The following is a 27,750-nucleotide window of genomic DNA, read 5'->3' as shown; positions in this document are numbered from 1 at the left end:
GGATCAGTGAAATCAATAGCATCTCCACTACCATGATCTAAAATTTCAGAATGCTCCACCTCAAAATTGGTACTCTTACCACTTGAGTTGTTATCCTTCTGCTCCTTATTTAGCATTGCCATTTTGCTCTCATCAAAGGTCACATCCCTGCTGATGATACATCTTGTCTCACCCGATTCTAATTTCCACAGCTTGTATCCTTTAACAAAGTGACTTTGTTTTATAATCTTTCTTCTCACACACTCTCTCCTCATGTGCTGTTTCTCTACTAATTCTCTTCTGTATATATAGTGAAGATTGCCACTAATTATAATAAATAAGCTCTTTTGAAAGTTTAAACAAAAACAACTTTCAATACATCCATTCAACTAAGGTTCATATAGTAAAATGTAATTTTCTACTTTGCATTTAAGTCACCTAAACCTTAGTGATAAAAATTCAATTTCCAATGTGCATGCACCTTATCTTTTGGGTTGAAACTCTACACTTTGTATTTAATTTTTGTCAATTTATATTTATGTGTAATCAATGAATAAGATTCGATTTGATTCATTAATGACTTTTATATATATATATATATATATATATATATATATATATATATATATATATATATATATATATATATATATATATATATCTCTCTCTGAGTACAAGTAGAGTATATGTAGTCTCGACCCTCGATCTTACCATTTTATTTACTACAACAAATTAATATGTTTGCCAAGAAGTCAACATTCACCACTTCAGGAATCTCATCATTAAAATCATTCACAAAATGAACAGACAGGGATATGTTATGCGTGTAATTATTTGTTTTTTTTTAATATAAATAGAGTTGGCTAGAATTACAATTGGCATCATATTTACACGAACAAAATAAAAAAAGTAAATGTGACAAACAAATAATTACACTTATAGCAACAATCTATGTTTGGTAAGTTTGGCGTTTGAGAGATACATCCAATGGAGCATACCAAGATCCTAAAGATTCAAATAAGCTTCCGATATGAAATAAGCGCATATACATAAAAGAGTAATAGACAAATCGGAAGCAGAGTAAACAAAAATACCATACTTGAGTGTTCTCAAAAAGTGAATGAGGCTTTTAGATGAGGAATCATTTGTTGGATTGATATATAACCCAACAAATTTATTGGAAAGATGGAGCATTTATGATAACAGTATATGCACACGAAACGTTGAGAATCCAAAGTGCACAGGAACACATGTAGACTCCAAGCATTCATTTCATTTATGAACTTTGGATATGTAGAATCATTGTCGGATGATAAGGTTACTCGGATTGGGTGCAATTTTAGGTGGAAAAAATTACCTCAGACTTAACTCACTTTGATATTGTTTTCTAATATTATATGAATATATTATATCAAATTGTAGTAAGATTAATAGTTAGTATGTGAATTGCGTCGTCTTAATTGCAAAGCGTGAGAAGAAGAAATGACACAAGTGTATTTATGACAATATTTAACCACAAAAAACATAATAAAATAAAATATTAGATCATTACTTAACGTTCAAAATACACAAAAATGATTAAAACATCGAATAAAATAAAAATTTGAGGGTAGACAAAAGTTCATGGACAAAAATCATAAATTTAAAAAAGTATAAGAACCAAAAAAGTTTAAAAAAGAAATTATTGGAAGGGCCGTTCCATAAACAATATTGTTTGGCGGCAAGGCTTCAGTTTCAGAGGGGGAGAAATGGGTCGGTCCAGAGTTGCGTTGCGCTCCGCTGACGATGACCCAAACCACAGGTTTGTTTCCGATTGCCAGAAGCGCTTTTCTTTCAATTTCCGCGTTTGGACTTTGCTACCGTGACATTAATTAATTAAAGCTTCGGGGCTAATGAAATTTAATTGATTAAGGGTTTATAATCTTCTGAATGTTCGAGTTTTTCACTTACTTGACTTCATTGGACTTTGGAGGTGTCATGTCATGTCGTGTGTTATGGAACGTGATTTTCTGCCTCTCGTTAATGATATACTTGTGCCATGCCTTTTTTCTTTTGTTTCAATTTTTGCTTTTGGACTTTGCTACTGTGAAATTAATTAAGCTTGAGGGTCAAGGGAAATTAAGTAAATTAAGGGTTTACAATGTTCAACTTTTTCACTGACTTGTTGACTTCATTGGACTTGGGAGTTTATGTGTTATGGAAGGTGCTTTTCTGCCTCTCGTTAATGTTATACTCATGCTGATTTCTTTTATCATTGGAGTCAATGGCATGGTATGTTTTGTACATAAGAGTACTACTACTTGGTGGTTTTATATGTTCACATGAACAATTTTGTTTGAATGGAACATTATTGTTTGAGATTCTTAGGGTTTGTTTGAATGGTGGATTTGGAGATTGAAGTAGAGGGTTTGGTTTTGGTTTTCATTTCTGAATTGAGAGAATTATATGATGATGTTTATAATAGTGAATAAGGAGTGACTGGGAGGTTATGAGATAGTTTCTATGAGCAAAGTATGAAAAAATTATTTCATCAATGGATTTGGTGGCGGATCTTTGACCCTATGTCAGGAGGGACAATCTATTTAAAAAATAGAAATTAATAATTATTATCATGAAAGGAGTGGAAAGCTAGGGGTTCAAGTATTCCTAGAATTTACCAGGGATCCCAAAATTACAGCAATGAAATAAAAATAGAATAGTTGATTGTAATCTTTTCAATTAATGAGATGCTGCTGTGATTCTCCTAAAATTTAGGGGTTGATTTTTGGCACTTCCTTTCAAGCTGGCGAATAGATATAGTCATTCCCACCTTGCCAACATTAGACTTAAACTCAGATTTTCAACAAGGCATTTCTGAGCTCATCTATTTCCTGTAATTTAGTTCGAATGTAGTAAGGGTAAATCTGTAAATGTCCCATTTTCAATTACTGACTTATGAAATTTGAAGTTTCCGTCATGCTTTAAATGTGTGGAAGAATAACCAAGGAATGCATGTTTATGGGACCTAGGATCAAGTTTTTCCCATGTAGGACTAGAGTTTGATTGAAGACAGTACAATCAAATATATTTGGTGGAAGAGATTCGAATTTTTTGACTAACTGAAAGGCCTTTTTCAAATATTTACGATAAGTCAAGAAATGAAGAGGTTTGTAGGGGAACCCACCTGAAGTGGTTTGGAACATTTGAGGTGAACATGAATAAGCTCAAGAATATGCCAATTTCTTTCAGTGATGCCATTTTGTTGAGGTTTATGATTGCATGAACTTTGGTGAAAGATGCCATGTTTAGATAAGTAATCATTGATGTCATGAGAGAAAGATTCCCTTCCATTGCCATTACAAATAAGTGAATAAATGATTGAAAACTATTGGTGACAAGGTTATGAAAAAGATATTCTTGAGAAAGATTCCCTTCCATTGCTGGTACAAATAAATGAATAAATGATTGAAAACTATTGATGTCAAGTTTATGAAACTGTTTAAAAATAGTGCTAGACTGCTAGTTTTAAATTTTTCTTCTAAAAGATACACCCAACAAACATGAGTATGGTCACCTGAAAAGAACCATGGAGCCCCAAATAGTGTTGGAACTTGAGAGGGTCCCTATTAATGTCAGCATGGATAACATGGAAAGGTTTTGATTCATGAAGGATGTGGTGGATAATTTTTTGTGATTCTTTTAGCAAGGAGACATTGTTCCCAACTAAAAGAAGAAATATCTTTATTGATTAATAAATCTGGATACAAGTATTTCAGGTAACCAAAACTAAGATGACCAAGACTTTTGTGCCATAGAAGGACATTGGAATTTTTAATTGTGGATTGGAGACATTTTGAGGATGACCAAGCCTTGAGGGGGAATTAGAAACATTGTAAAGACCACTGTGTTCCTTAGCACTGCCAATTCATCATCCCTGAAGTCAAATCTTAAAAGCAGAATTAAGATCTTTGGTTAATTATTGGCAGTCATGAGATTATACTTCTAGTCAGGTACACCAAGTATAGAATTCTTATTCAAACTTGCTAGTCCCATTCAGAGAAAAGCTTTTCTACAATAAACTTGCTCACGAAGGTAATGAACACTTTACTTTCTTGTCTAAGCATAAAACTGGAGAGTGGATCTTTGATTCTGCAGCCACAGATCATATTTTAGGGGACAGGATGAGAGAGTATGATTTTAATTTAATATTCAATGGAGAAAAGGGGCTGAAAAAAGCTTAATAGTCTGCTGTTTTGCAGCTCAAGACCAGTGGGCAGATTCTCTCACCAAAGCTCTGTAATCAGTCAGTATGGCTTGAAGCTCTCAGAATAAACTCATGGTGTTTGGAAAGAACGCCCTCAGTCGTCCACCCTGAGTTTAAGAGGGGGGGGGGGGGGGGGATATTAGAGATATACTGTTATGCTAAAAAAATATAGATATACTGGTGTACCTCATGTTTTCCGTTAATGTAAAGTTGGTTGTACTTGTGGCTGTGTAGCCAAAGCCCTCTGGTTTAGATTGCTCAGTCAGTTGTTAGCTAGGTAGTTTCAGATTAGTTCAACTGAATTGCATTTTCTTCTGTTTTCTAGCAATATAAATATTGTTTCTCATTACTGTAATAAATTTTTCTGAATATAGAAACAGTTTTTTCTTACAAAACTCGTTCTCAGATATTCTCTCTTTCTCTCCTCATGAATCTTAACAGGAGATATGTGGCAGGAGTGGAGGGACTTGGTTTATAAGTTTTAAAATGTACAAAATATAAGTGATGAAGAGGATTTGGGTGTATAGGGAATTAGGGATTAAGGTTTGAGTGTGGAGTGACTACTTATAACTTTTATTGATCATAATGAATTTTCTCTTTGTTTTGTATGTGACTCAGGCCTCTACTTCACTATAATATGAAAAATGTTAAATTTTGGGCTTGCATTTAGGTATTTAATTGCGAAGAAAATTCCATCTATGTATTTAAAGGTTGTTAATATTTAGGCAAGAAAACATTTTGTGGCAAAACATATTGGCAAGCATATATTTAAGGAAGATATTTAGGAGTACATGAGCACAGGATCAACATTTTGGATGCAAGGGAGTCTTAAAATGATTTTGTCAATAAGGTGGTTGTTTTCAGGTTTGAAGATGGAAATAAGGAAAAACAAAACTCAAGAGTTCTACAATCCGTTTTTTTTCTCATATGAAAGATAAATTTATAATTTTTTCTTGTCCTTTAATGATTTTATTTTGTTGTAGATTTTGGTTTGTGGGCATGTCCTTGTATGCATTGAAATTCTTCTTGAATGCTTCTTGCTAGCTGCTACATATTATTTTTTAATTACTCGTGTTGTAATGTTGTTTCTTTCATTGCTTTCTGTTTTTAGATCAAAGAGAAAAAAGGCTGCTCTGAATGTAGAAAATTCAGAAACCTTACCTACAGGTGATTTTTTATCAACCCATACCTGCCTTCCCTCCAAAAGGTCCATTAACATTTTCTTTAACACTAAATGTGGTAGGCCAAGGAGTAACTACTAGCAAGGTATCTCTCTATCACTGCAATTATTGTAACAAAGATATTTCGGGGAAGATTCGCATCAAGTGTGCTGTCTGTCAAGATTTTGACCTCTGCTTAGAGTGCTTCTCTGTTGGTGCTGAGGTGACACCTCACAAAAGCAATCATCCATATCGGATTATGGTAAACCTTCCATGGATTGCAGCGTTATATATTTATTGTAGAGTAAATTAGATTGTTAATAATTTGTTGAATAATTACTTAATTAGTGCTTGTTTTAATTATCTGTAAATTTTGTGCATTATTGCATAATGATATAGCAATTTCTTTCCTTTGAAATATTTTTCTAAATGGGTCGGAATTGGCTGTTGCTGACTTCTTGTCTGTGCCCCATTCAGCTATTCTAATTTATTGCTTCTCACATGAAGGATGCTTTTCTTAACTTTGTTCTGAGAATGCACATGATCTTTCTTTCCTTTTTCTTTGCTTTTTGGCCTTCCCAAGAAGATAAAAGCTGAATGAGAGTTCTGTACTTTTTGAGATAAAAGTAATAAAATTTCATTGTGAATGAAGTTTCCAGCATATTTGCATCCATGTTCATGGTTAATATATTAATGTATTAATTTAAGTTTCAAGCCTTTTCTTTTTTGGTATAGGATAATCTATCTTTTCCACTTATATGTACAGATTGGAATGCAGATGAAGAGTTGTTACTTCTAGAGGTATGAGATTTGAGGATGGGGAACACCTCTATTTTGTTTTTTTCTGTTGCATTACACGTTAAATTATGTATACTTTTCTTATTACTTGTTATCAAAATTTGTGTTTCTAAATGAATTTTTGTTATAGGGCATTGAAACGTATGGATTTGGGAATTGGAATGAAGTTGCAGAATATGTTGGAACAAAAACCAAATCTCAATGTATTGACCACTATAATGCTGTATATATGAATTCGCCATGTTTTCCTCTCCCTGTAAGACTATTTGAGAACTATGTCATTAATTAATAGTATACATGCAACCATCATTTGAATCCACAGTGTAATTGTTCATATGCATACCCAGGATTTGTCTCATGTTATGGGGAAGAACAAAGTGGAACTCTGTGCCATGGCGAAGGGACATGAAGCCAAGAAAGGTTTCTTTCTCAATGAACTAAAATCATAACTTTTCGAGGTTTTGCATGCGAGACTTGATTAGTTTGTTTCAGTCCATGAATTTACATACGTAGTATGTAACCAACTGGTTGAATTGATAAGATTCAGGAAGTATTATAGATAATTACAATTACAAAGTAGGTATACAATTAGTTAGGTGATTTTATTTGAAAAGTGAGGTGCTTAGCTTAAATAGTAGGAGGAGAAACCTTCTACGGAAGAGAATTCTATCCTTTTTTTTTTGTAAATTTGTAATGCCAACTTCATTGCCCATTACATGTGTTTGGTCATTTTTAAACCTAAAGTTCCACATTATTAAACCCATTACATGTTATTCTTGCAGAATTTTCTCTGACTGCAGAGCTTACTCTGAAAGAAGAAGCTTTGTTCACTGATCGAATAAAGTACAGTTCACCCATTAACTATGATTATTTGAATTGATCATTTATGATTCTGCTAATTCTTTGGCATAACATCTCAGCTATGAAGAATCAAAGAATGCAGAAATCAATAATCAAACTATGTCTAGGTTAACCTCAGGTACAATCATATAGCATGAGAAAAGTCTGCTTTTGCCATTTTGTACTGAAATTCTTATTGAGTGTAATTTATATGCATGATATGGGTTCAGCATGTGGCAAAGCTTACCCAAGTACAATTAAGAAGGCATCCAACGTGATCCAAAATAATGGTGGAGTTAAGGTGGAAGGTATGTTTTCTGAAGAATGCCATGAAAGATACTGCCTCTTTATTTTGTTTTTTGGGTTAGCATTTCTTTTGATATGTTTATTGGCCTTGACAGAATGTAAACATTGGCTAGTTTAGAAATTTTTAATGAGAAAACCCCTACTTTAGACTTCATGTTCAGAAAATATTTCTAGAACATCAATTATCTTAAAAGATTTTTATTGCATAATTTGTTCATTGGGTGATAATTTATGAGATCAAAGCAATTAGGAGACTTTGTTTCTAGGATATATTGGTCATTATTTGATGACTGAACATTTTCATGTCACCAATCTTTCAACAATTAGGAAAATATTTCATCCCTAATTGGATAACAAAATCTTATACACACCTATTAATGCTTTGGGCTTGAAAGTTTAGTTGTAAGCTGAAGAAGCATCCATGATTTTATATCTCTAATGCTTCCATGCACACAATAACCCTTTGGCCTTGAAGCTCAGTGATGCAGCTCAGGAATTTGTTCGAAATTAGGGTTGTACAGAAAGGGAAATATGGAGATTATGTTGGTAGGTGTTTGAGACAAGGGTTTGCCTAGGTATGCTAGTTAGTTGTTAAGGTGGAAGGTATGTTAGTTAGTTTAACAGAATTGTTAGTCAGTTGTTAGTTAGTTTGTGATTAGCTTCAAGGTCTAGAGGTTTATAAATACCTCCTTCATAACTGCATTAAAACTAACTTTTTCAGAATCAATAATATCAGTTTTTCCCTTTTCTATTCTCAATGTTTTCTCTTATTCTCTCTGTTTACTTAGTTCTCTAATTCTGATATGGTATCAGAGCTTGTTTCTTTGTAAAAGTTCTTCTCTTCAATTTATCGAGCTGCACCTTCACATCCATGGCTTCCGCATCTCAAGTTTTCAGTTCACATTCATTTCCGACAACAATAGCTGAGAAATTGGATGATTCCAACTATCTACACTGGCGACAACATGTCGAACCAGTCATTAAATTGCATAAGCTGCAGAGGTTTGTGGTTAATCCAGTCATTCCGCCTCAATTTCTCACAAAAGATGATTCAATCATGGATCGTGTTAATCCTGAATACGAAGCCTAGGAAGTGCAGGACCAAACGTTGCTTGTTTGGCTTTAGTCAACACTCTTGAAGTCTGTCCTTTCTCGTGTGCTAGGCTCGAATCACTCCTATCAGGTATGGGAGAAGATTCACGAGTATTTCAGCCTTCACACCAAGTCTTGAGCACAACAATTACGGACCGTGATGCGTGCTGTCTCACTCAAAGGGAAAACATTGGATGAGTACCTTCACAAAATCAAAGGCTACGTCAACGAGCTTGCAGGCGTTAGAGTTCCAGTACGGCATGAGGAGCATGTCGATGCTATTCTTGAAACCTTCGGACTATGCACCAGTAGTTTTTGTGATTGAAAGCAAGAAAGGTACGCCATCCATTGCAGAGATTGAGGCTTTGCTTTATGGCCACGAAACTCGCCTTGTTCGGTAGAATCGAGACTCTCGGATGCTTGCGTCTCCATCCCTGAATTACACTCAAGGTTATTCGTATGGAAGCTCATATAAAGGTAATGATTCTGGTGGCTCTAGAGGAGGTTATGGTAGAAGTAACGGTGGTCGTAATACTTCATTTGATTGAGGTGGTGGTCGTGGTGGTTCTGGAAAAGGCCACGGTGGAGGTAGATTTGCTAACTTCTAGTGTCAAATCTGCCTCAAGTATGGTCACACTGCTAATGTGTGCCACTTTCATTCTGATATGAATTTTCTACCTCATGAGTCACTCACCTTTGTTGATCCAACTACTCTCCAACCAATTCCTTATTCGATTGCCTCAGGTAGGACCTCAAACACTTGGATTAATCCTAACTTTAAACCAGTTACTCAGTCCTCCAGCCAGCCTAGTGTGATGCTTACCAATTCGACACCTCAGGGTAATGGTCAAGCTAGTTCAACATGGATTCCAGATTCTTGAGCTAGTTTTCATGTAACTGGTGAATCGCAGCATATCAAATAGCTGTCACATTTTGATGGACCTGACCAAATCTTTATTGGAAATGGTGAAGGTTTGAGTATTTCCAACATTGGTTCTTCATCATTTTTGTTTCCTAATGACTCTCATATTACTTTCAAACTTAATAAGCTATTACATGTTCCTTCCATTTTGAAAAATTTGTTAAGTGTTAGTTAGTTTGCTAAAGATAATGCTGTTTTCTTTGAATTTAACCCTCACTTATGCCTTGTCAAATCACAAGGGACCAATAAAGTGCTCCTTCAAGGTGCTGTGGGTGCTAATGGTCTCTATTCTTTTCATAACATCAAACTCCAGGATCACAGACCTCAGCTATTATCAACATCTTCTACTGCTAATAAAGAGTCTATTGTTACATCTAGTTCTGGTTTTTCATCTCCTAGCACTGTTAACCTTTGGCATGCTAGGTTAGGACACCCTTTTTTTTTTTTTTGGAAGGCAGAAATATATAGTATTATTAATAAGAGAATACAGTACCAGGGGTACTGATGATAAGCATACACAAGGCAGCAGTGCTGCCAGCCTCCCAAAAAGCATACAAGATCCCAACACAAAACCCAACGAAAGGATAAAACCCAGATTAAACAAAGGCCTCCATTAGATTGGATGACCAGTGATTATAAGGGATATTAAAGGCTTTATCTCTAGCTTTAGACCAGGACCAAGCCAAGAATAAAGCATCATCCATAACTTTGGAGCTAACAAAAGGAATGTACTGAAAAATGAGCAAGTTCCTATGCTTCCATATGGCATAAGTTAAGGCAATCCACCATCCACACCATGTATTCTGATTTCTTCCTGCAACAAAACCTTCACACAAAAGACTGAAATGACTTGCTGGAGAATAGGGGAGGGCTCCAATAACCTGGATCCACCTCAAGGATTCCCACCACAAGCCAATTGTGAAACTGCAGTGGAAAAAAATATGACCTGCCTCCTCCTGCTCACTATGACAGAGAGGGCAGGTAGTATCCTGCAGCTCCACATTTCTTCTATGGAGATTAGCTCTAGTGGGGAGCCTATCTTTGAGAAGCCTCCAGGTGAAGATGGCCGCCTTTGGGGGTATCTTCAGCTTCCAAATAATCTGGAAATTCATCCCATTTGGAGCAGATCTGTATTGATTTGATAGAAGCCTATATGCAGACCTAGTAGAGTACATCCCACTAGGATCAACTTTCCACATCAGCTTATCATTCAAGTGACTCTGAAGGGTATAAGCAGAAATGTCTTCCATAAAAGCGACAGCCACATCTTCCTCATGCTGGAATAGATGCCTCCTCCATTTCAGATCCCATCTCCAATTATTCTGGGAGAAGCTACCCATGGTGGAGATAAGATCATTCTGCTGCTTACTAATTAGAAAAAGCTGAGGGTATTTCTGTTGCAGAGTGCTTTCCTCCCCAAACCAAATATCTTTCCAAAATCTAATTTTATCCCCACAACCAACCTTCCAAGCCATGTTCTGATGGATAATCTTGAAGTCATTGTGCTGATATATTCTCCTAAGGTCTTTCCACCAATGAGAATCCCTGCAATGAGCTTTCTGATTCTGCAAAGCTGACCAACCCCCGTATTTGGAATTGAGAACTCTAACCCAGGGCTGATTCTGGTTATAATATAATTCCCAAATCCATCTTCCCATCAGAGCAACGTTGAACCTGACCAGGTTCTTAATACCCAGTCCCCCTTCCTTCTTGTTGAGACAAATGGTATCCCACTTGACCCAAGGTATCTTCCTTTGGTCAAGGACCCCTCCCCACATGAAATTCCTCTGCATAGAGATCAATCTATCAGCTATTCTTTGAGGAAGTTTAAAGAAAGAGAGGAGGTAGATTGGTAAAGCATTTAGGACAGAGTTTATCAAGGTAACCCTGCCAGCCATAGATAAGCTTTTCTGATTCCATTTAGAGAGTTTAGATTCAAATTTACTAATCAACGGCTCCCACACCATCTGACTTGAAGATTTTACAGCAATAGGAATACCCAAATAATGAAAAGGAACACCCATCTGCCTACAATTCAACAGCTGAGCAGCTTCATGAGCCCAACTAACAGAATCCCCATAAATCCCGAATTGACTTTTGGCATAATTAATTTTCAGGCCAGAAGCCATCTCAAATCCTCTAAGCATTGCCTTCATGGCCAGAACATTTTCCCAAGAAGCTTCCCCAATAAAAACAGTATCATCAGCATATTGAAGGATATTAATAGGCTCCTTATGACTCCCAACACAGTAGCTACTATAGAGGTTTTTTCGGATGGCCTCTCTCATCAATCCAGTGAGACCCTCCCCCACTATATTGAAAAGCAATGGCGCTAGGGGGTCTCCTTGACGCAAACCACGAGTAGGGGCAAACTCTTTAGTAGGACTACCATTAACTAAAATGGAAATGGTTGCTGATTGAAGGTAGGCAGCAATCCATTGTCTCCATTTAGAACAGAAGCCTAATCTGGATAGCATATAATCCAAGAAGGACCAAGATACAGTGTCATAGGCCTTTTCAAAATCCACTTTGAAAACCATGACTGGGTGCTTTGTCTTCAACGCTTCCTCAACCACTTCATTAAGAATGATAATCCCATGGAGGATATGTCTATTTTTTATGAAGGCTGATTGCCTTTCATCAACAATACCAGAAATAACTCCCTTCAACCTATTTGCCAAAAGCTTAGCTATGACTTTGTACATACACCCAATGAGAGAAATGGGCCGGTAATCATTTAAGGATCGAGGATGGCTAGTTTTAGGAATAAGAGCCATGAAAGAAGCGTTGCTGCCTCTAGGGAAACTCCCATGAAAGTGGAATTCATCCACAAATCTCCTGAAATCAGCCTTCAGAACTTTCCAAAATGCCTTAATAAAATTGAAGTTAAAGCCATCGGGCCCCGGGGATTTATCACCTCCACAACTCCACACAGCCTCTTTAATTTCTTGGTCAAAAAAAGGGGCTGTGAGCTCCTCCCTCTGATTCTGATCAATGGATTGGAAAAAGACTCTATCTTGAGTAGGTCTGAAATGCTTATCTTCAGTAAATCTATGAAGAAAGAATTTATGGACTTCCTCCTTGACTATGTTAGGCTGTTGGACCCAATCTCCATCAATGAAAAGACCCTGAAAGGCATTGAAATTTCTTCTAAAGTTTATAACTCTGTGAAAGTAAGCTGAATTACTATCCCCTTCCTTAATCCACTTCTCTCTAGATTTCTGTCTCAAGAGGGATTCATAAGCATTGGAGGCCTCCCACATCTGTAGTTGAATGGATTTCTTGGCTTGGACTTCAGCTTCTGATAAAGGTCTATCACCAGCTGAAGTTTCCAATTGATTAAGATCCTGCTTCAGACTCTGGATTTTGGCAATATTAGCATCAGCATTAATTAAGCTCCACTGCTTGATGCTGTTTCTGAGATTTCTCAACTTATTTTTAAGAGCTATACCCCCCCATCCACCCTGCTGGTCCTTAGTCCAAGCCTCCTTCACCATCTTTTGATACCCTTTTTGGTTGAGCCAGGAATCCACCACCCTAAAAGGCTTAGGACCCCAATCAATTAGCTGAGTTTTCAGAATGACAGGGCAATGATCTGAATAGTCTCTATGGAGAACATGCTGAGAGGTGTCAGGCCAAAGATGTAACCAATGGTCTGAAACAAGGAATCTATCAAGTCTGCTCTTGACAGATCCGTTGGGCCTGAACCAAGTGAATTTGCCCCCAAAACCTCTGATTTCATGAAGATCCATGTCAGAAATCCAAGCATTAAATTCTGAAGTATCAGAATTTTCTGCTGTCCTATGAGATACACCAATACGCTCCTCCTGGTTCCTAATGCTATTAAAGTCTCCAAGGAAACACCAAGCACCATCAAGATTGGACTCTTTCAGCTGAAGTAACTCCTCCCACAGATTTCTCTTCCCAGCTAGATCACAAGGGGCATAGACATTGACTATGAAAAGTCTCTGGTCTTCACTCTTCCATTTTCCCTCTAAACATAAGAATCTATTTCCTTTTATACTCCTTTCCACATGGAAAACTGAATTATTCCACAAGCATAGAAGACCACTAGCGGCTTGAATAGAGGGGACACTATCCCAAGAGACAGTGGAATCCCCCCACATTGACTGGCAAATAGATTTATCAAAGAGCTCCCTTTTTGTTTCTTGGATACACACAAGGTCAGTCTTATGAATAAAATTGAGTCTCCTTATAGCTGTCCATTTAATCCCCCTTCCCAAGCCTCTAATATTGTATGATAGGATAATCATTATTGGTGATTCTTAATACCCTTCTGCACTGCCACAGAGTTATCTCTCTGCTCCATGTGAAGCATCATCTCCTTAATCATCTGGGCTTCCAGGCCATAACTAAGGCCCATGTCGCTGACTAGAGCTATTTGATCTTCCAAGGAAAGCTGCTTGCAGATATTAGTACCTGGATCCTTTACATCAGCTTTCGAACTAGGCTCGTGCGGCTGAGAGTCTAAAACTTTGGGGGGGTGCAGAGCAGAAAGAGCCACAGATTTGGAATCCTTAAAATCCTTTCTTCTAACATAGACTTTGGTACCAGAATTAGTTGGGCCTGTTGGTTGATGGCCCAAATCCCCCACTTCATTTTGAAAATGATAAAGACCTGCGGGTAAAGGGGTTGAAAGTCCCAGGTTATTAACTTGACCTCTGCTACAGGCTAGCTGTTCCTCTAAAGGGGCTATAGGTTGCTTTTCTCCCTCCATAATACCCACTGTGGGGCCAGACAAGGCCACATCCGTGTCTTCTTTCTGTTCCTCAGCAACTTTTTGGTTCTGATCAAAGTCTGCCACCGCAATAGCTTCTTCTATCTGCTCATCCTCTGCGCCCTTTAAGGTCAAAGGTAGAATTTCCTTTTGCATGTCAACGCAGTCCCCACTGTGGGACAGGGCTTTTAAAATTTTCCTTTCCTGACGAAGATGACCGTTGCTGTGATTCTTAGGGCTTTGGTCCTCCACTCCTTTGGTGTCGCCATGCGGTTGGGCCACGTCGGATTTGTCAGCATCGGACCACGCCATGTGGTAGTCGTGGGTAGATTGGGTCCGTTTGACCCGACCCGCAAGGAACGACTGGGAACGGCACCAGCGTCCGGAAAACCCACCGTCGGAGCCTTGTGACCCGCCGTTCGACGAAGCTCCCTCGGTATCAACCCCTGGGGTTCGAGCTACGTATGTGATGGGGGTGTTTGGCTCGGTCGACAGGGGTGATGGTGGGTACCACGTGAGTGATTGCTTGGGCTTCGTCTTCGTACCAAACCCATGCATGTCTTCGACGATGTGGATAACGACGTCCACTCCATCAATGACAGCTGTGACCGTCATGGCAATGCCCGGCCTGAGTTTCGTCCTAATCAAGATTCTCGCCACGTCCATCCTCCGACGTTCCTCAACCATTTCATCAACCTCTATCAGCTCCCCAAGCTCCGCCACGACCTTCTCCATATAAACTGCTTCCCATACCGTTGGTGGTAAGCCCCATAGCAGGACCCAGGCCAGCCTGTGTGTCGGACGTATATGTGGGGACCATTTCTGGAGGTCCAGTAGAGGTGTGGAACCCTTCGTCCTTTCCTCATTCACTAAATGGATCGCCTTATCGTCTTCGAGATTGGGTAATATAACCCAATCATCAACCCAATAGCAAGGATTGATGTCGGGGTCTAAAACCCATATGAGCTCCTCCTTCACTCTTTCAAACATACCCCTATTCTTCAATCTGCCCACCCACGCCTTCTGAACCCATTCTTTGTGTTCGTTGGTTGAAGTCAAAAAGACAGGTTTCAGGACGAGGCTGTTGTCACCTTGGACAGCCACGTTCCGGTTAGACAAATTATCCACTGATGGTAGTACCCCCCTAGCCACCTCAACATAGGACCGAGGTCTTCCGCCCGTGTCATGTGTTTTCTGACCACCTTTGTCCACCTCTTGCATATTCTCCTTTCCATGTGTGAGAGTACGATGCAGTTGGCCCCTATTCACGTTATTCCTTGCAAACTTTGGTTGATTGACAAACATTTTGATCCCACCAAGAAAAATGCTATTATCCAACTGTCTTTCCAACTTCTGCACATCTTGAATCTCCTTATACCTGACAAATCCGAACCTATGGCCTGCCTTGTTTTTAGCTTTATGAATGAACACCTCCCACACCTTACCCCACCTTTGGAAAATCTGCCATAAATCCTTCTCATTCACCTCATCAGGGAATCTTGAGAAGTAAAAGGAGGTGACATCCTCCTTATCTCTCCATGAACCTCTCCTATGTTGCCTATGACTCTGATCAGGCACAGAAGGTCCTCTGACTACAGCTGTTTTCTTCTTCCTCCTATGGGATACTTCCACCCACCCTTCATCAGTTCTAGTAGGGCTGTTATCCACCTCATAAGATGCCCTCCCGCTCTCTGTATGGCCCCTACTTTCACCATATGCAGTGTCTCTTCTCCTATCTCTTGCAATGTACTTCTCCCCATTGAGCCCATCATAAGCTGGATAATGAGCCTGGACTTCTTTTTCCTTTCCTCTCCCTCGAAAGCGCCCTCTTCCCCTGCCTCGGCCACTCCCTCTTACACTGACATGAACTCTCCTTCGTAAACTCCCTCTCAGGCATACTCTTTCTCTCGTTCTACCCTCTCTCGCCTCTCTCTCTCTCCCCCCCCCCCCCTCTCTCTCTCTCTCTCATTCTACATCTATTTGGTATATCCTTGTTAACAAACTTTTAGTTAGTTAGTTAAAATAGAAAATTGAACAGAGAGCAACTAGGTAGAACCCAGTGCGTACACTGTCATTCCCCCGTCAAACTCATGGTGGATTCAGCTGAAAGGGGATGCTAATTCAAAGTTTTTCTCAGGATGGCGTTAGGGAAAAGAAGGAAGAATTCAATTGAGATGGATCTGGAAGATGGAGTCTATTTAGGTTAGGACACCCTAATAGTCATGTACTAAAACTTGTTCTTGATCAGTGTAACATTTCATCATCTAATAAAGTGATTTCAGATTTTTGTGCCTCTTGTTGTGTGGGAAAATCTCATAGGCTGTCTTCCCATGCTTCCACTTCAGTTTATTCTCCTTTAGAACTTGTCTTTACAGATTTATGGGGGCCTTCTCATTTAACCTCCTACTCTGGTTTCAAATATTATGTATCATTTATTGATGCCTTTTCACGATATACTTGGATATTTCCTATTAAAACCAAAGCTGAAACTGTCTGTTTTTCAAACTTTCAAGTTATCAGTTGAACTTCAACTTAACACTAAAATAAAAAGTGTTCAATCTGATTGGGGTGGTGAATATAGACCCTTCTCTGCTTTATGAGCTTCCTATGGCATTTTGCATAGGTTAATCTGCTCACACACTCATCATCAAAATGGTGCAGTTGAAAGGAAACATAGGCATATAGTTGATCTAGGACTCACATTACTTCATCATGAAACTCTACCTCTACAGTTTTGGGATTATGCTTTTGTCACTGCAGTCTATTTGATTAATAGGTTACCCACTGCATCACTCAACTTTGCTATTCCATTTGTCACTCTTTTTAACAAAGAGCCCGATTTTCACTTTCTTAAAACTTTTGGCTGTGCATGCTTTCCTCTGTTGAAATCCTATCATACTCACAAACTAGATTTCAGGTCTCAAGAGTGTGTTTTCTTGGGATACTCCTCTTCACATAAAGGCTACAAATGTCTGTCTTCAACTGGTAGAATTTATATTTCTAAGGATGTTTTGTTTAATGAGTTGAGGTTTCCATATTTAGATCTGTTTTCCTCTTCCTTTAGTTCAACACAGAATATTACTTCCTATTTCAACCTCAATCTTGACCTATCTCTTCCTGTTTCAGCCTCTACACCTTCACTTTCCCAAATACCTTTCTCTAGTTCCCTTTCAGCTCCCTCTGTTCCTCTTGGTTTCTTTGCTACTGCCTTAAATCAAACCTCATCTGAATCCACTTCCCCTCATCCTCAATCATCCAATATAGTGTCATCTAGTGAATCTATACCAACTTCACCCTCTCCCACTCATCCCTAATCATCAAATACTTCTCATAGTAAATCTGTGTCTGCATCAACTCTAATTCCCATTAACACTCATCCTATGCAAGCTAATCTGGAATACACAATCCTAGGCTGCATCCTTCATTATTTCTCACTCATTCTGAATCTAAAAGTGTAAAGTAGGCCCTGAAAAGTTCAGAATGGTTTGCAGCTATGTAGGAGGAGTATAATGTTCTAATGAGAAATAGAACTTGGGACTTAGTTCCATTACCAACTGGTAGACAAGCTATTGGATTCAAGTGGGTCTTTAGAATAAAAGAAAATGCTGATGGTTCAATCAATACGTACAAAGCTAGACTAGTTGCTAAGGGATTTCATCAAGTTCATGGCTTTGACTTTCATGAAATATTTTCTCCTGTGGTAAAACCAGTTACAATTAGAGTAGTTCTAACTCTTGCTCTCTCACAAGGCTGGGACCTATTTCAGCTTGATGTCAACAATGCATTTCTAAATGGATCACTTGAGGAGACTGTTTATATGACTCAACCTGCAGGTTTTGAAGTTGAAGGAAAATCCTTGGTTTGTAAACTTAACATGGCTCTCTATGGGTTAAAGCAAGCTCAAGGCAGTGGTTTCAAAGGTTAAGGTCAACACTAATACAGATTGGGTTTGTAGGAAGCAAGTGTGATCCCTCTTTGTTTATTTATATACATCAACAGCACACTGTCTACATTCTAGTTTATGTAGTTGATATCATCATCACAGGAAGTTCTAACTCTCTCATTCAACAGTTAACTTTGAAATTGAATACAACCTTTTCTCTCAAACTGCTAGGTCACTTAGACTATTTCTTGGGGCTGGAGATTAAGTATCTCGCTAACAGGTCTATTTTGCTGTCACAAAGCAAGTATGTATCTACTTCATAAAACTCAAATGGCTGAGGCACACTCTATCTCTACTCCTATGGTTACAAACTGCAAATTGTCCCAACATGGAGCTGATCTATTTCATGATCCAACTCTCTATATGTTAGTAGTGGGTGCCCTGCATTATGCTACCCTTACAAGACCTGAGATTAGTTATGTTGTTAATAAGATTTGTTAGTATATGGCTAATCCATTCGATTCTCACTGGGCTGTGGTCAAAAGGATATTAAGATATCTCAAGGGTACTATATTTCATGGTTTATTCCTTCAACCTGCTTCTGTTTCAAAAACCTATGGCACTCTATGCTTTCTGTGATGCTGATTGGGCATCAGATATTGATGACAGACATTCCACATCAGGAGCAGCTATCTTTCTAGGCTCAAACTTGATATCCTGGTGGTCGAGGAAGCAGAAATCACGGCAAGGTTCAGCACTGAAGCTGAATATCGAAGCTTGGCCCAAACATCTACTGAATTAACCTGGATTCGAACCCTTCTAACAGAATTACATGTTTCTTTTCAAACTCCTGTGATTTACTGTGATAATCAAAGTGTAGTGTCCATAGCTCACAATCCAGTGTTCCATAGTAGAACCAAGAATATGGAAATTGATGTCTTTTTTGTAAGTGAACAAGTTTTGGCTAAACAACTCTCAGTTGTGCATCTTCCTGCCTTAGATCAATGGGCAGATGTCTTAACCAAGCCACTTGCCTCAACAAGATTTGAAATACTAAGGGACAAACTCAATGTGAAACATTCTCTTGTAGAATGTTGAATATCCTTGTAGTTTAGCCATGCTTGGTAACTTGGTAGCCTTTTTCAGAAGGCAATAGTGCATTGTCTCTGTCATAGCCTCTCTCCTCTCTCTCTCTCTCTCTTTTGTACTCTATATATGTACCATTTTGAATTCAAGAAATGAGAGAAAAACTTTTTATTCTGGTCCTTCAACTTGGAATCCGAGTGGGTTGCCGCCGCCGCCGGCCGCCGTCATCTCCGGCGGTTTTCTCCGACGAGACCAGGGTTCAGATCGCCTCGAAAAGCGAAATCCAACCCTGCAACTCGCGCCGCCGTAGACCGCCGCACATGCCTCCACGCGCCGCTTCTTCCTCGCGCGACTTCCGGCGTGTACAGCTCACCCGCCGCCGTGCCGGCGTCGGAAGCTGCCCCTTCCGGTCCCGGCAGCTTCGTCGTCGCCTCCTGGGTCTGTTTCGGGCTTCACCTCCCGCTTCCGGCAAGCCGTTTGGTCAGCTCTTGTGTGTTTTCCTCTCTTGTGTGTTAGGGTTTGCTGTTTGGCTCTTAAATGGCCTCCTCTGGACCTGTTTTTTTGTTTTCCGGGACCCCAACTATCACCATTGCAAAGCTGAACTGGAAAAACTACCCTTCGTGGTCTACTTCCGTGGAGTTGTGGTTCCTTGGTCAAGGACACCATGACCACTTGGAGAAAACCTCTGATTCTGTTTCAGTTGATAAAAGACCTAAATGGGAGAAGCTTGACTATCAACTATGTGCCATGTTATGGCAATCAGTTGAGCCGAATATCTTGGAGATCCTCCGATCATTTAAATCGTGTCGCTCTTTTTGGAAGAAAGTCCTGGAAATCTTTGCCAATGATATCCAAAGCTTGTTTGATGCAACCATGAAAGTTACAGCCCTCAAGAAAATCAGTCATGACATGATCGCTCATGTGGGTAAGGCTCAGGCTGCCGTGGAAGAACTGAGAAAGTTCCTTGTAGCTGATTCATTGGAAGAAGTGAATAGGAAGCTTGACAAGTTCTACATGGTTCTTATTTTGAGGAGCTTACATTCAGACTTTGATCATGTGCGTGATCAAGTACTTGCTGGGGACCAGATTCCATCAATGGATTCCCTCATCACTAGACTTCTCCGCGTGCCTCATTTATTGAAGGATGAGAATCCTACTGATGGAGTGTGAGACATCAGCCATGGTTGCGTCTCGAGGGAGAGGAAGCGGCCGCAATAGTAGAGGAGGTCGCGGTGGAAGGGGTGGACGTCCTCATTGCACCTATTGCAAGAGGATAGGTCACACCCAAGAGAGTTGCTATTCATTACATGGGTTTCCTGACAAGGTCGCACAGGTTTCTAAATCAGAGAAAGCAGAGTCCAGATTCTCTGATGAGGAGTATCAGGAGTATTTGAAGCTCAAATCCGAGAAGCCCAGCAATCAAGCACAACCCTCGTCTGTACCATGTTTTTCAACAGCGTGTATCTCTCAATTTATTGAAGGTCACAGCCCTTGGATACTCGACTCAGGTGCCTCTGATCATATTTCTGGTAATAAGTCCTCCTTCTCATCCTTTTCTCTTCCAAAAATTCCTCACCTCGTTACTGTAGTTAATGGCTCCAAGGTAGCTTCTCAAGGAAGTGGTCAAGATTCACTGTCTCCCTCTTTGAAATTAAATTCTGTTCTATTTCTTCCCCAGTGTCCCTATAATCTAATCTCATTAAGTCAATTAACTTGTTCGCTAAATTGTTTAGTAACCTTTACTGTCAATTCTTTTGTTATTCAGGAACATGGGACGGGGCGACTGATTGGAGAAGGATATGAATCACGAGGGCTTTATTACTTGGAATCCAGTCCACCTGGGTCTTGTTTTGCTATCTCGAGACCCAAACTTTTGCATGATCGTCTGGGTCACCCAAGTTTACCAAAATTGAAGATTATGGTTCCTAGTCTTAAGAATCTTTGAGTCTTAGATTGTGAGTCTTGTCAACTAGGAAAACATGTCAGGTCGTCATTTCCTCAAACTGTAAAAAGATGTGACTCGGCTTTTTCTACCATTCATTCTAATATTTGGGGACCAAGTCGTGTCACATCTTTTGGTTTTTGATATTTTGTAACCTTTATTGATGAATTCTCCAGATGTACTTGGGTTTATTTAATGAAAGACAGATCTGAACTTTTGCTTATATTCGTATCATTCTACAATGAGATTGAGAATCAATTTGGAAAAACAATCAAAATTTTTAGAAGTGATAATGCTAAAGAGTATTTCTCTCATGATCTTTCTTCTGTTTTGTCTTCCAAAGGTATTATACATCAGTCCACACACACCACAACAAAATGGTATAGCAGAAAGGAAGAATCGACATCTTCTTGAAACTGCACGTTCCCTAATGCTAAATTCGAATGTTCCTACACATCATTGGGGAGATGCGGTGCTTACTGCTTGTTTCCTAATCAATAGGATGCCCTCTTCTTCTCTTGAAAATCAAATCCCTCACTCAATTGTCTTTCCTCATGATCCACTATTTCATGTCTCTCTTAAAGTGTTTGGTTGTACTTGCTTTGTCCATGATTTGTCTCCTGGTTTAGACAAACTTTCTGCAAGGTCAGTCAAATGTGTCTTTTTGGGTTATTCTCATCTTCAAAAAGATTACAAATGCTACTCTCCCACCATGAGACAGTACTATATGTCTGCAGATGTCACCTTTTTTGAAGACACACCCTTATTCTCATCCTCCGTGGACCACTCTTCGTCTCTCCAGGAGGTTCTTCCTATCTCTTCTCCTTGTCCTCTAGATAACTCAGACCATAATGTCCGTGTTGTCCCATCTCCCTCACCAAATTCACCTGAAGTTGTCTCTCCACCTCTGGTTACCGATCTACCCAGGACAAGACAGATTGGATCTCCAGTACCTGAAGCCTCTCCTCATGATCCTCGTTCTTCTTCAACCAGTCCTCCACTCATGGATCCTTCCTCGTCTTTCACTTCTCCTTCTCATTCTGACTCACATTGACCCATTGCCATCAGGAAAGGTACTCGCTCTACTCGTAATCCTCATCCTATTTATAATTTCTTAAGTTATCACCGTTTGTCTCCTTCATATAGTTCTTTTATTTTCTCCTTGTCTTCCCTTACTGTTCCTTCCACTGTTCGTGAGACACTTGATCATCCTGGCTGGAGACAAGCTATGGTTGATGAAATGTAGGCTCTTGAAAATAATGGTACTTGGGAGCTCGTTCCTCTCCCTCCTGGTAAGATGACCGTGGGTTGCAGATGGGTCTACACTGTTAAAGTTGGACCCAATGGTAAGGTTGATCGGCTTAAGGCTCGCTTGGTAGCTAAGGGCTACACACAGGTATATGGCATTGATTACTGTGATACTTTCTCTCCTGTAGCCAAGCTCACCACCGTTCGTTTGTTTCTTGCTATGGCGGCCATCCGTCACTGGCCCCTTCCTCAGCTTAATATTAAGAATGCCTTCCTCCACGGTGATCTTGAGGAGGATATTTATATGGAGCAACCGCCTGGGTTTGTTGCTCAGGGAGAGTATGACCTTGTGTGTAAGCTTCGTCGATCTCTTTATGGGTTGAAACAATCTCCTCGAGCATGGTTTGGTAAATTTAGTCATGTTGTTCAAATGTTTGGACTAAAACGAAGTGAAGCTGATCACTCTGTATTTTACTATCATATATCTCCTGGAAAATGTGTCTATCTAATGGTCTATGTTGATGATATAGTGATTACAGGGAATGATACTACTAAGATTGTCCAGCTGAAAGAGCACTTATTCAGTCATTTCCAGACCAAAGATCTGGGATCTTTGAAGTATTTCCTTGGTATTGAAGTGGCTCAATCAGGAGATGGTATTGTGATTTCTCAGAGGAGGTATGCTCTTGATATTTTAGAAGAAGACCTGTTGAAATCTGAAGCTCATGGCAGATCAAAGTGAAGCTTATCCTGACCCCGAGAGATATAGGAGGCTTGTGGGAAAACTCATTTACCTTACCATCACTAGACCTGATATCTCCTTTGTTGTGGGAGTGGTTAGCCAATTTATGCAGAATCCTCATTTGGACCATTGGAATGCTGTCATGCGTATTCTGAGGTATGTTAAGAAAGCTCCTGGACAAGGGTTGTTGTATGAAGACAAGGGTAGTACGCAACTATCAGGATATTGTGATGCTGATTGGGCTGGATGTCCCATGGATAGGAGATCTACATCAGGTTATTGTGTATCTAATCTCTTGGAAAAGCAAGAAACAAACTGTTGTCGCTCGGTCCAGTGCAGAAGCTGAGTATCGATCTATAGCTATGGTTACATGTGAGCTCATGTGGATCAAACAATTTCTTCAAGAATTGAGGTTTTATGAAGAGTTGCAAATGAAATTGTATTGTGATAATCAGGCTGCTCTTCATATTGCCTCAAACCCAGTCTTCCATGAGAGGACCAAGCATATAGAGATTGATTGTCATTTCATTCGAGAGAAGCTTCTGTCCAAGAAGATTGTCACTGAGTTCATTGGTTCTAATGATCAGCCAGCGGATATTTTGACTAAGTCCTTAAGAGGATCCAAAATTCAGACTATATGTACCAAGCTTGGTGCATATGATTTATATGCTCCAGCTTGAGGGGGAGTGTTGAATATCCTTGTAGTTTAGCCATGTTTGGTAACTTAGTTGGTAGCCTTTTTCAGAAGGCAACAGTGCATTGTCACTGTCATAGCCTCTCTCCTCTCTCTCTCTCTCTTTTGTACTCTCTATATATATGTACCATTTTGAATTCAAGAAATGAGAGAAAAGCTTTTTACTCTGATCCTTCAACTTAGAAAAACCTTCTCCTTGAGTTTGCAGGGGTATTAGAATGAATGTATAAAAATAACGGTTACAAACAGTTATTGCAGGACAGTTAGGGCAGTTAGTATAAGCTAACTACTTTTCTTTCATTAACAGAATTCTGTTAGTTAGTTGTTAGTTTAACAGAATTCTGAGTTAGTTGTTAGTTAGTTTGTGATTAGCTTCAAGGTCTAGAGGTTTATAAATACCTCCTTTGTAACTGCATTAAAACTAACTTTTTCAGAATCAATAATATCAGTTTTTCCCTTTTCTGTTCTCAATGTTTTCTCTTATTCTCTCTGTTCACTCAGTTCTCTAATTCTGATACACCCACATTGAATAATTCAATTTACATGGCTAGTATAGTAGGAACTAGTCCATGTGTGACACATGAAATGCATGTGGTTATTCCAACATATATCAGTAATTGGCGACATTACTCTATTAACAATTTGAGGCAGGTATTATATTAACCAAATAGGGTCTGAATCTACTCACCCTTATGCTTTCTGACATGGCCTTTTTAATATGGAGCCAGCTAACAGTAACCCACGTACATCTTTACATGCATAATTCAGGTGCTCAAGTCATACGATATTTAAATGTTTCATAGTTTCAAAGAAATAGTTTGTGTTATATCTGCTTACTCAGATGGGAAATTGAAGAATATAAGTTCAATGTATTAACATGTTGAAAGTTGCATTTTGTTTAGTAGAGTCTCGAGCAGATTGGAGCATTGGAGAGAAGAAACCTAAATTATCAGGCGAAGATAGGCCTTCTATGACAGATTTGAGTGGATACAGTTTTAAGCGAGAAGAATTTGATGTTGAATATGACAATGATGCAGAACAAGTGTTGGCTGATATGGAATTTAAGGACACTGATACTAAAGCTGAATATGCAATGAAACTGCACGTGCTCCATATCTACTCAAAAAGGTATGTGTACCGTATATTTTTGTTGAAGAAAGAAAGCTTCTCACTCTTCCGTATAAAAGAAAACCAAATTAACTATTTAGAAATGCTCTTGGAAGAAATTATAGTTGTCAATTCTCTGTAATTATTGAATTAGTCATAGATTGTACTTTTCTCTTCTATCATAATAAATTCTTTGTTTATAAAAAAGATCATTAAATTATTCCACTTATGTAATTTTAAGATTAAGCATCCAAAATAGTTTATCTTTACCTCAAGATTACCTGATTATGAGTTGAATATTGCATCCTCGTTGGTTTTTATTTTATCTATTTCTTATTTAGGTGGTTGTTTTGAGGTATATGATTAAAACCTAAGTAATTACATTCCCAAAAACACTCTGACTAGGAATGCTATTCCTTGGTAAATTAAAAAGCATGTTTGGTTATTTTTGGGAATTATTTTCAAAGTTTGAATAATGGGAGATAATTTTGTAGAAAGAAGTGGAAATAAATGGTTGGTCACACGGCAATTTTCATTTTCATACCATGGAAAAAACACATACCTGCTCATAATGGGAATTTGGAATAAAATCAAGCAAAATATAAAAATGTAACTTCTTTGGGAATTAATAAATGCTAGAAATATATATAGATCAAGAGAGAGAGAGGAGGGATGTAGTTATACCAATTCTTACACCACTGAAAACATTAAAAGTGTGTTTGGATGAGGAAATTTAAAATTCTAAAGAATTTTAAATTCTGAGAATTTCAAATGCTTCAATTTAAATTCCTTCAAACTAAAATCCCTTATCAAAATACTCAAATTTCAATTTCTTTTCAAATTTTTATCCAAACATCTTATTTAATTGAAAAGTAATTAAAATCCTTTAAAAAATTGAATTGTCCTATTAAATTTCTCCATCCAAACATACGGTAAACCAATTTTGATTTGTTAATTTGTAAATATAGACAGTTAGTTACAATTGAGTATCAGTATCAACAGTTTGGACAAATAGTTAGAGAGGTTGAAAGGACAGGGCTTTAGCTTAAATACAATGGTAGAAGGGCTTGGCATTCAGAGATGCTATCCTAAGAAAACAGAGCGGTGGCCCAGTTGTAAGGGAAACTGTACCCTGCTTGAGTGATCTCTGTATTTATATTCTGTGAGTTTGGCTAGTGGTAGTACTATATGGTTCAAAGGACTTTACCCTCCACTTACATTGATTCTCAAGACACCACGTCAAGCTGGATCACACACATGAATCATGTCTTACTTGTTAGGGCACTGGATCTTAGTCCCATGAAGTGCCTTTGTGAAGATGTTTGCTATCTATTCTCCAGTTTTTACGTGTAGCAGATACCAGTCCTTGTTGAATCCTTTCCTGCTACCCACTCAAGCAGATTCCGAGTCTTCTCTAAATCTTTTACTCCCTTTGGTCTTTTATATAAGAAATAAATAACTAATTCATCAAAGCCAATAAAAGTTGGTAAGTTACTAAATTTTAATTAATATCATAAATTTAAATTTTATTCCAGAAATACCCATAGAAAGTAGTGGTAATATTTAATGACACTACAGGTAATTCAAGGGATCATCTTTTTCCCACCAATGAATTAACAGGCTAACTAATGCATTCACAGGTATATCTTTTATTCTCTTCTCCCTTTGCCAAAAAGAATTCGTCAAGGACAAACCGCCTAAATTCTTTTTGTGTCTCTCTTCTCCCTTTTCCAAAAGAACAAAGGACTAACTGCCTGAATTCTTTTGTGTCTCCCTTCTCCCTTGTCAAAGAATTCAAAACGACACAGTCTGAGAATTCTTTTCATTCTTCCCTTTCCCTTATACAAAAGATTTCAAATGACTAACCGCTTGAGATATCTTTTGTATCCCCTTCACAAAGTTTCGAAGGACTAACCGCCTGAGAACTTTGTCTTAACACATTGGAGGGTACATCCTTTGTGGTACAAGTAGAGGGTACATCTACTTGGGTTGTTGTGACTGAGAACAAGAGAGGGTACATCTCTTGTGGATCAGTTCAAGTGGAGGGTACATCCACTTGGTTGTTCAAAGAGAACAAGGGATGGTACATCCCTTGTGGATCTTTGCTTGTAAAGGATTTTACAAGGTTGAAAAGAAATCTCAAGGACCGCAGGTCACTTGGGGACTGAATGTAGGCATGGGTTGTTGCCGAACCAGTATAAAATTCTTGTGTTTGTCTTCTTCTTACCTACACTCTTTAATTTCCGTTGTGCACTTTAATTATCGCTTTTACTTTTGGTTAAGTTTCTATTTCTGTTCTTTACTTTCTTAACATTTTAGTAAAAGCCTAAAAAGGGTAGATTTTTAATAAGTAAAGGTTGATTAATAATTAATTCAATCCCCCTTTCTTAATTATTCCGAGGCCACTTGATCCAACACGTGGTGGCATAGAAAAATATGAGGAGTTAAAGTGGTCACTATTTGTTGATGGATTATCCATGGTATATAAGTTTTTTTTGTTACGTATTCATGGATAATATAGTTTTTTTTAATAATACTGATTAAAATTGTTACGTGCAGGTAACCACAGATAAGTGGATGAATATTATTGATATGGGTTATGTGATTGCATCAAGGTATAACGTCATCCTTGTTTCTCTTTCTCTCCAACAAAGCATGATACTTTTCTCTCTTAGAAGTCAACTACTGAGAGATAGTTATGTTCATTGAATTATATGTATTGGTCATGTGCATGACAATCATTTTGTTCAGGTATAGCAATGACCATCCTGTTTGTTAATTTTTTTTATAACATGTGTTATGAACATTTGAATGTGTATTTGTCTTTGTAATAGGTATTTCTAAGCAATGGTTGTCTCATGTTGTCAACAACTTTGTTATGGTCAACACATTGTGATTATCAAGCAAAACAGTGGCCTACTCCTTATATTAGTTGAATGTACCAGTATACTAATTACATGAGGTTGATCA

At 38.5% G+C, this 27,750-nt stretch overlaps 1 protein-coding gene across 5 annotated transcripts; it reads left to right on the top strand.

Moving 5' to 3' along the window:
- The first annotated feature begins 1,621 nt into the window (after positions 1–1,621).
- LOC100811839 (transcriptional adapter ADA2) lies at positions 1,622–27,750 on the top strand. 5 transcript variants are annotated; one of them, XR_005890210.1, is made up of 12 exons: positions 1,622–1,780; positions 5,334–5,389; positions 5,466–5,644; positions 6,118–6,183; positions 6,311–6,436; positions 6,528–6,600; positions 6,963–7,023; positions 7,101–7,159; positions 7,251–7,328; positions 24,579–24,801; positions 27,340–27,395; positions 27,615–27,750. XR_005890210.1 is itself a non-coding variant. In XM_006605527.3 (11 exons), exons 1-11 carry the CDS (start codon positions 1,728–1,730, stop codon positions 27,341–27,343), a joined length of 978 nt encoding a protein of 325 aa, XP_006605590.1. In that variant the 5' UTR covers positions 1,624–1,727; the 3' UTR covers positions 27,344–27,750. The 5 variants fall into 5 exon arrangements, 2 of the variants coding, with proteins under 2 accessions (XP_006605590.1, XP_040869087.1); XR_003266057.2 differs by having other exon boundaries at positions 24,576–24,801; XR_003266056.2 differs by having other exon boundaries at positions 1,624–1,780; positions 24,576–24,801; positions 27,340–27,531.

This window comes from Glycine max, chromosome 20 (genome assembly GCF_000004515.6).
Source record: "Glycine max cultivar Williams 82 chromosome 20, Glycine_max_v4.0, whole genome shotgun sequence".
NCBI lineage: Eukaryota > Viridiplantae > Streptophyta > Magnoliopsida > Fabales > Fabaceae > Glycine > Glycine max.
The sequence above is the reverse complement of the archived record's forward strand: the minus strand, read 5'-3'. Positions and strand labels throughout refer to the sequence as shown.

What these genes read in the sequence shown, in the direction of transcription:
- LOC100811839 (XM_041013153.1), top strand. Translation starts at nt 1,728, where the DNA reads ATGGGTCGGTCCAGAGTTGCGTTGCGCTCCGCTGACGATGACCCAAAC. An exon ending in AAGAGTTGTTACTTCTAGAG is followed by an intron (nt 6,184 to 6,310) that starts GTATGAGATTTG and finishes TTTTTGTTATAG; the next exon opens with GGCATTGAAACGTATGGATT. An exon ending in TTGTTCACTGATCGAATAAA is followed by an intron (nt 7,024 to 7,100) that starts GTACAGTTCACC and finishes ATAACATCTCAG; the next exon opens with CTATGAAGAATCAAAGAATG.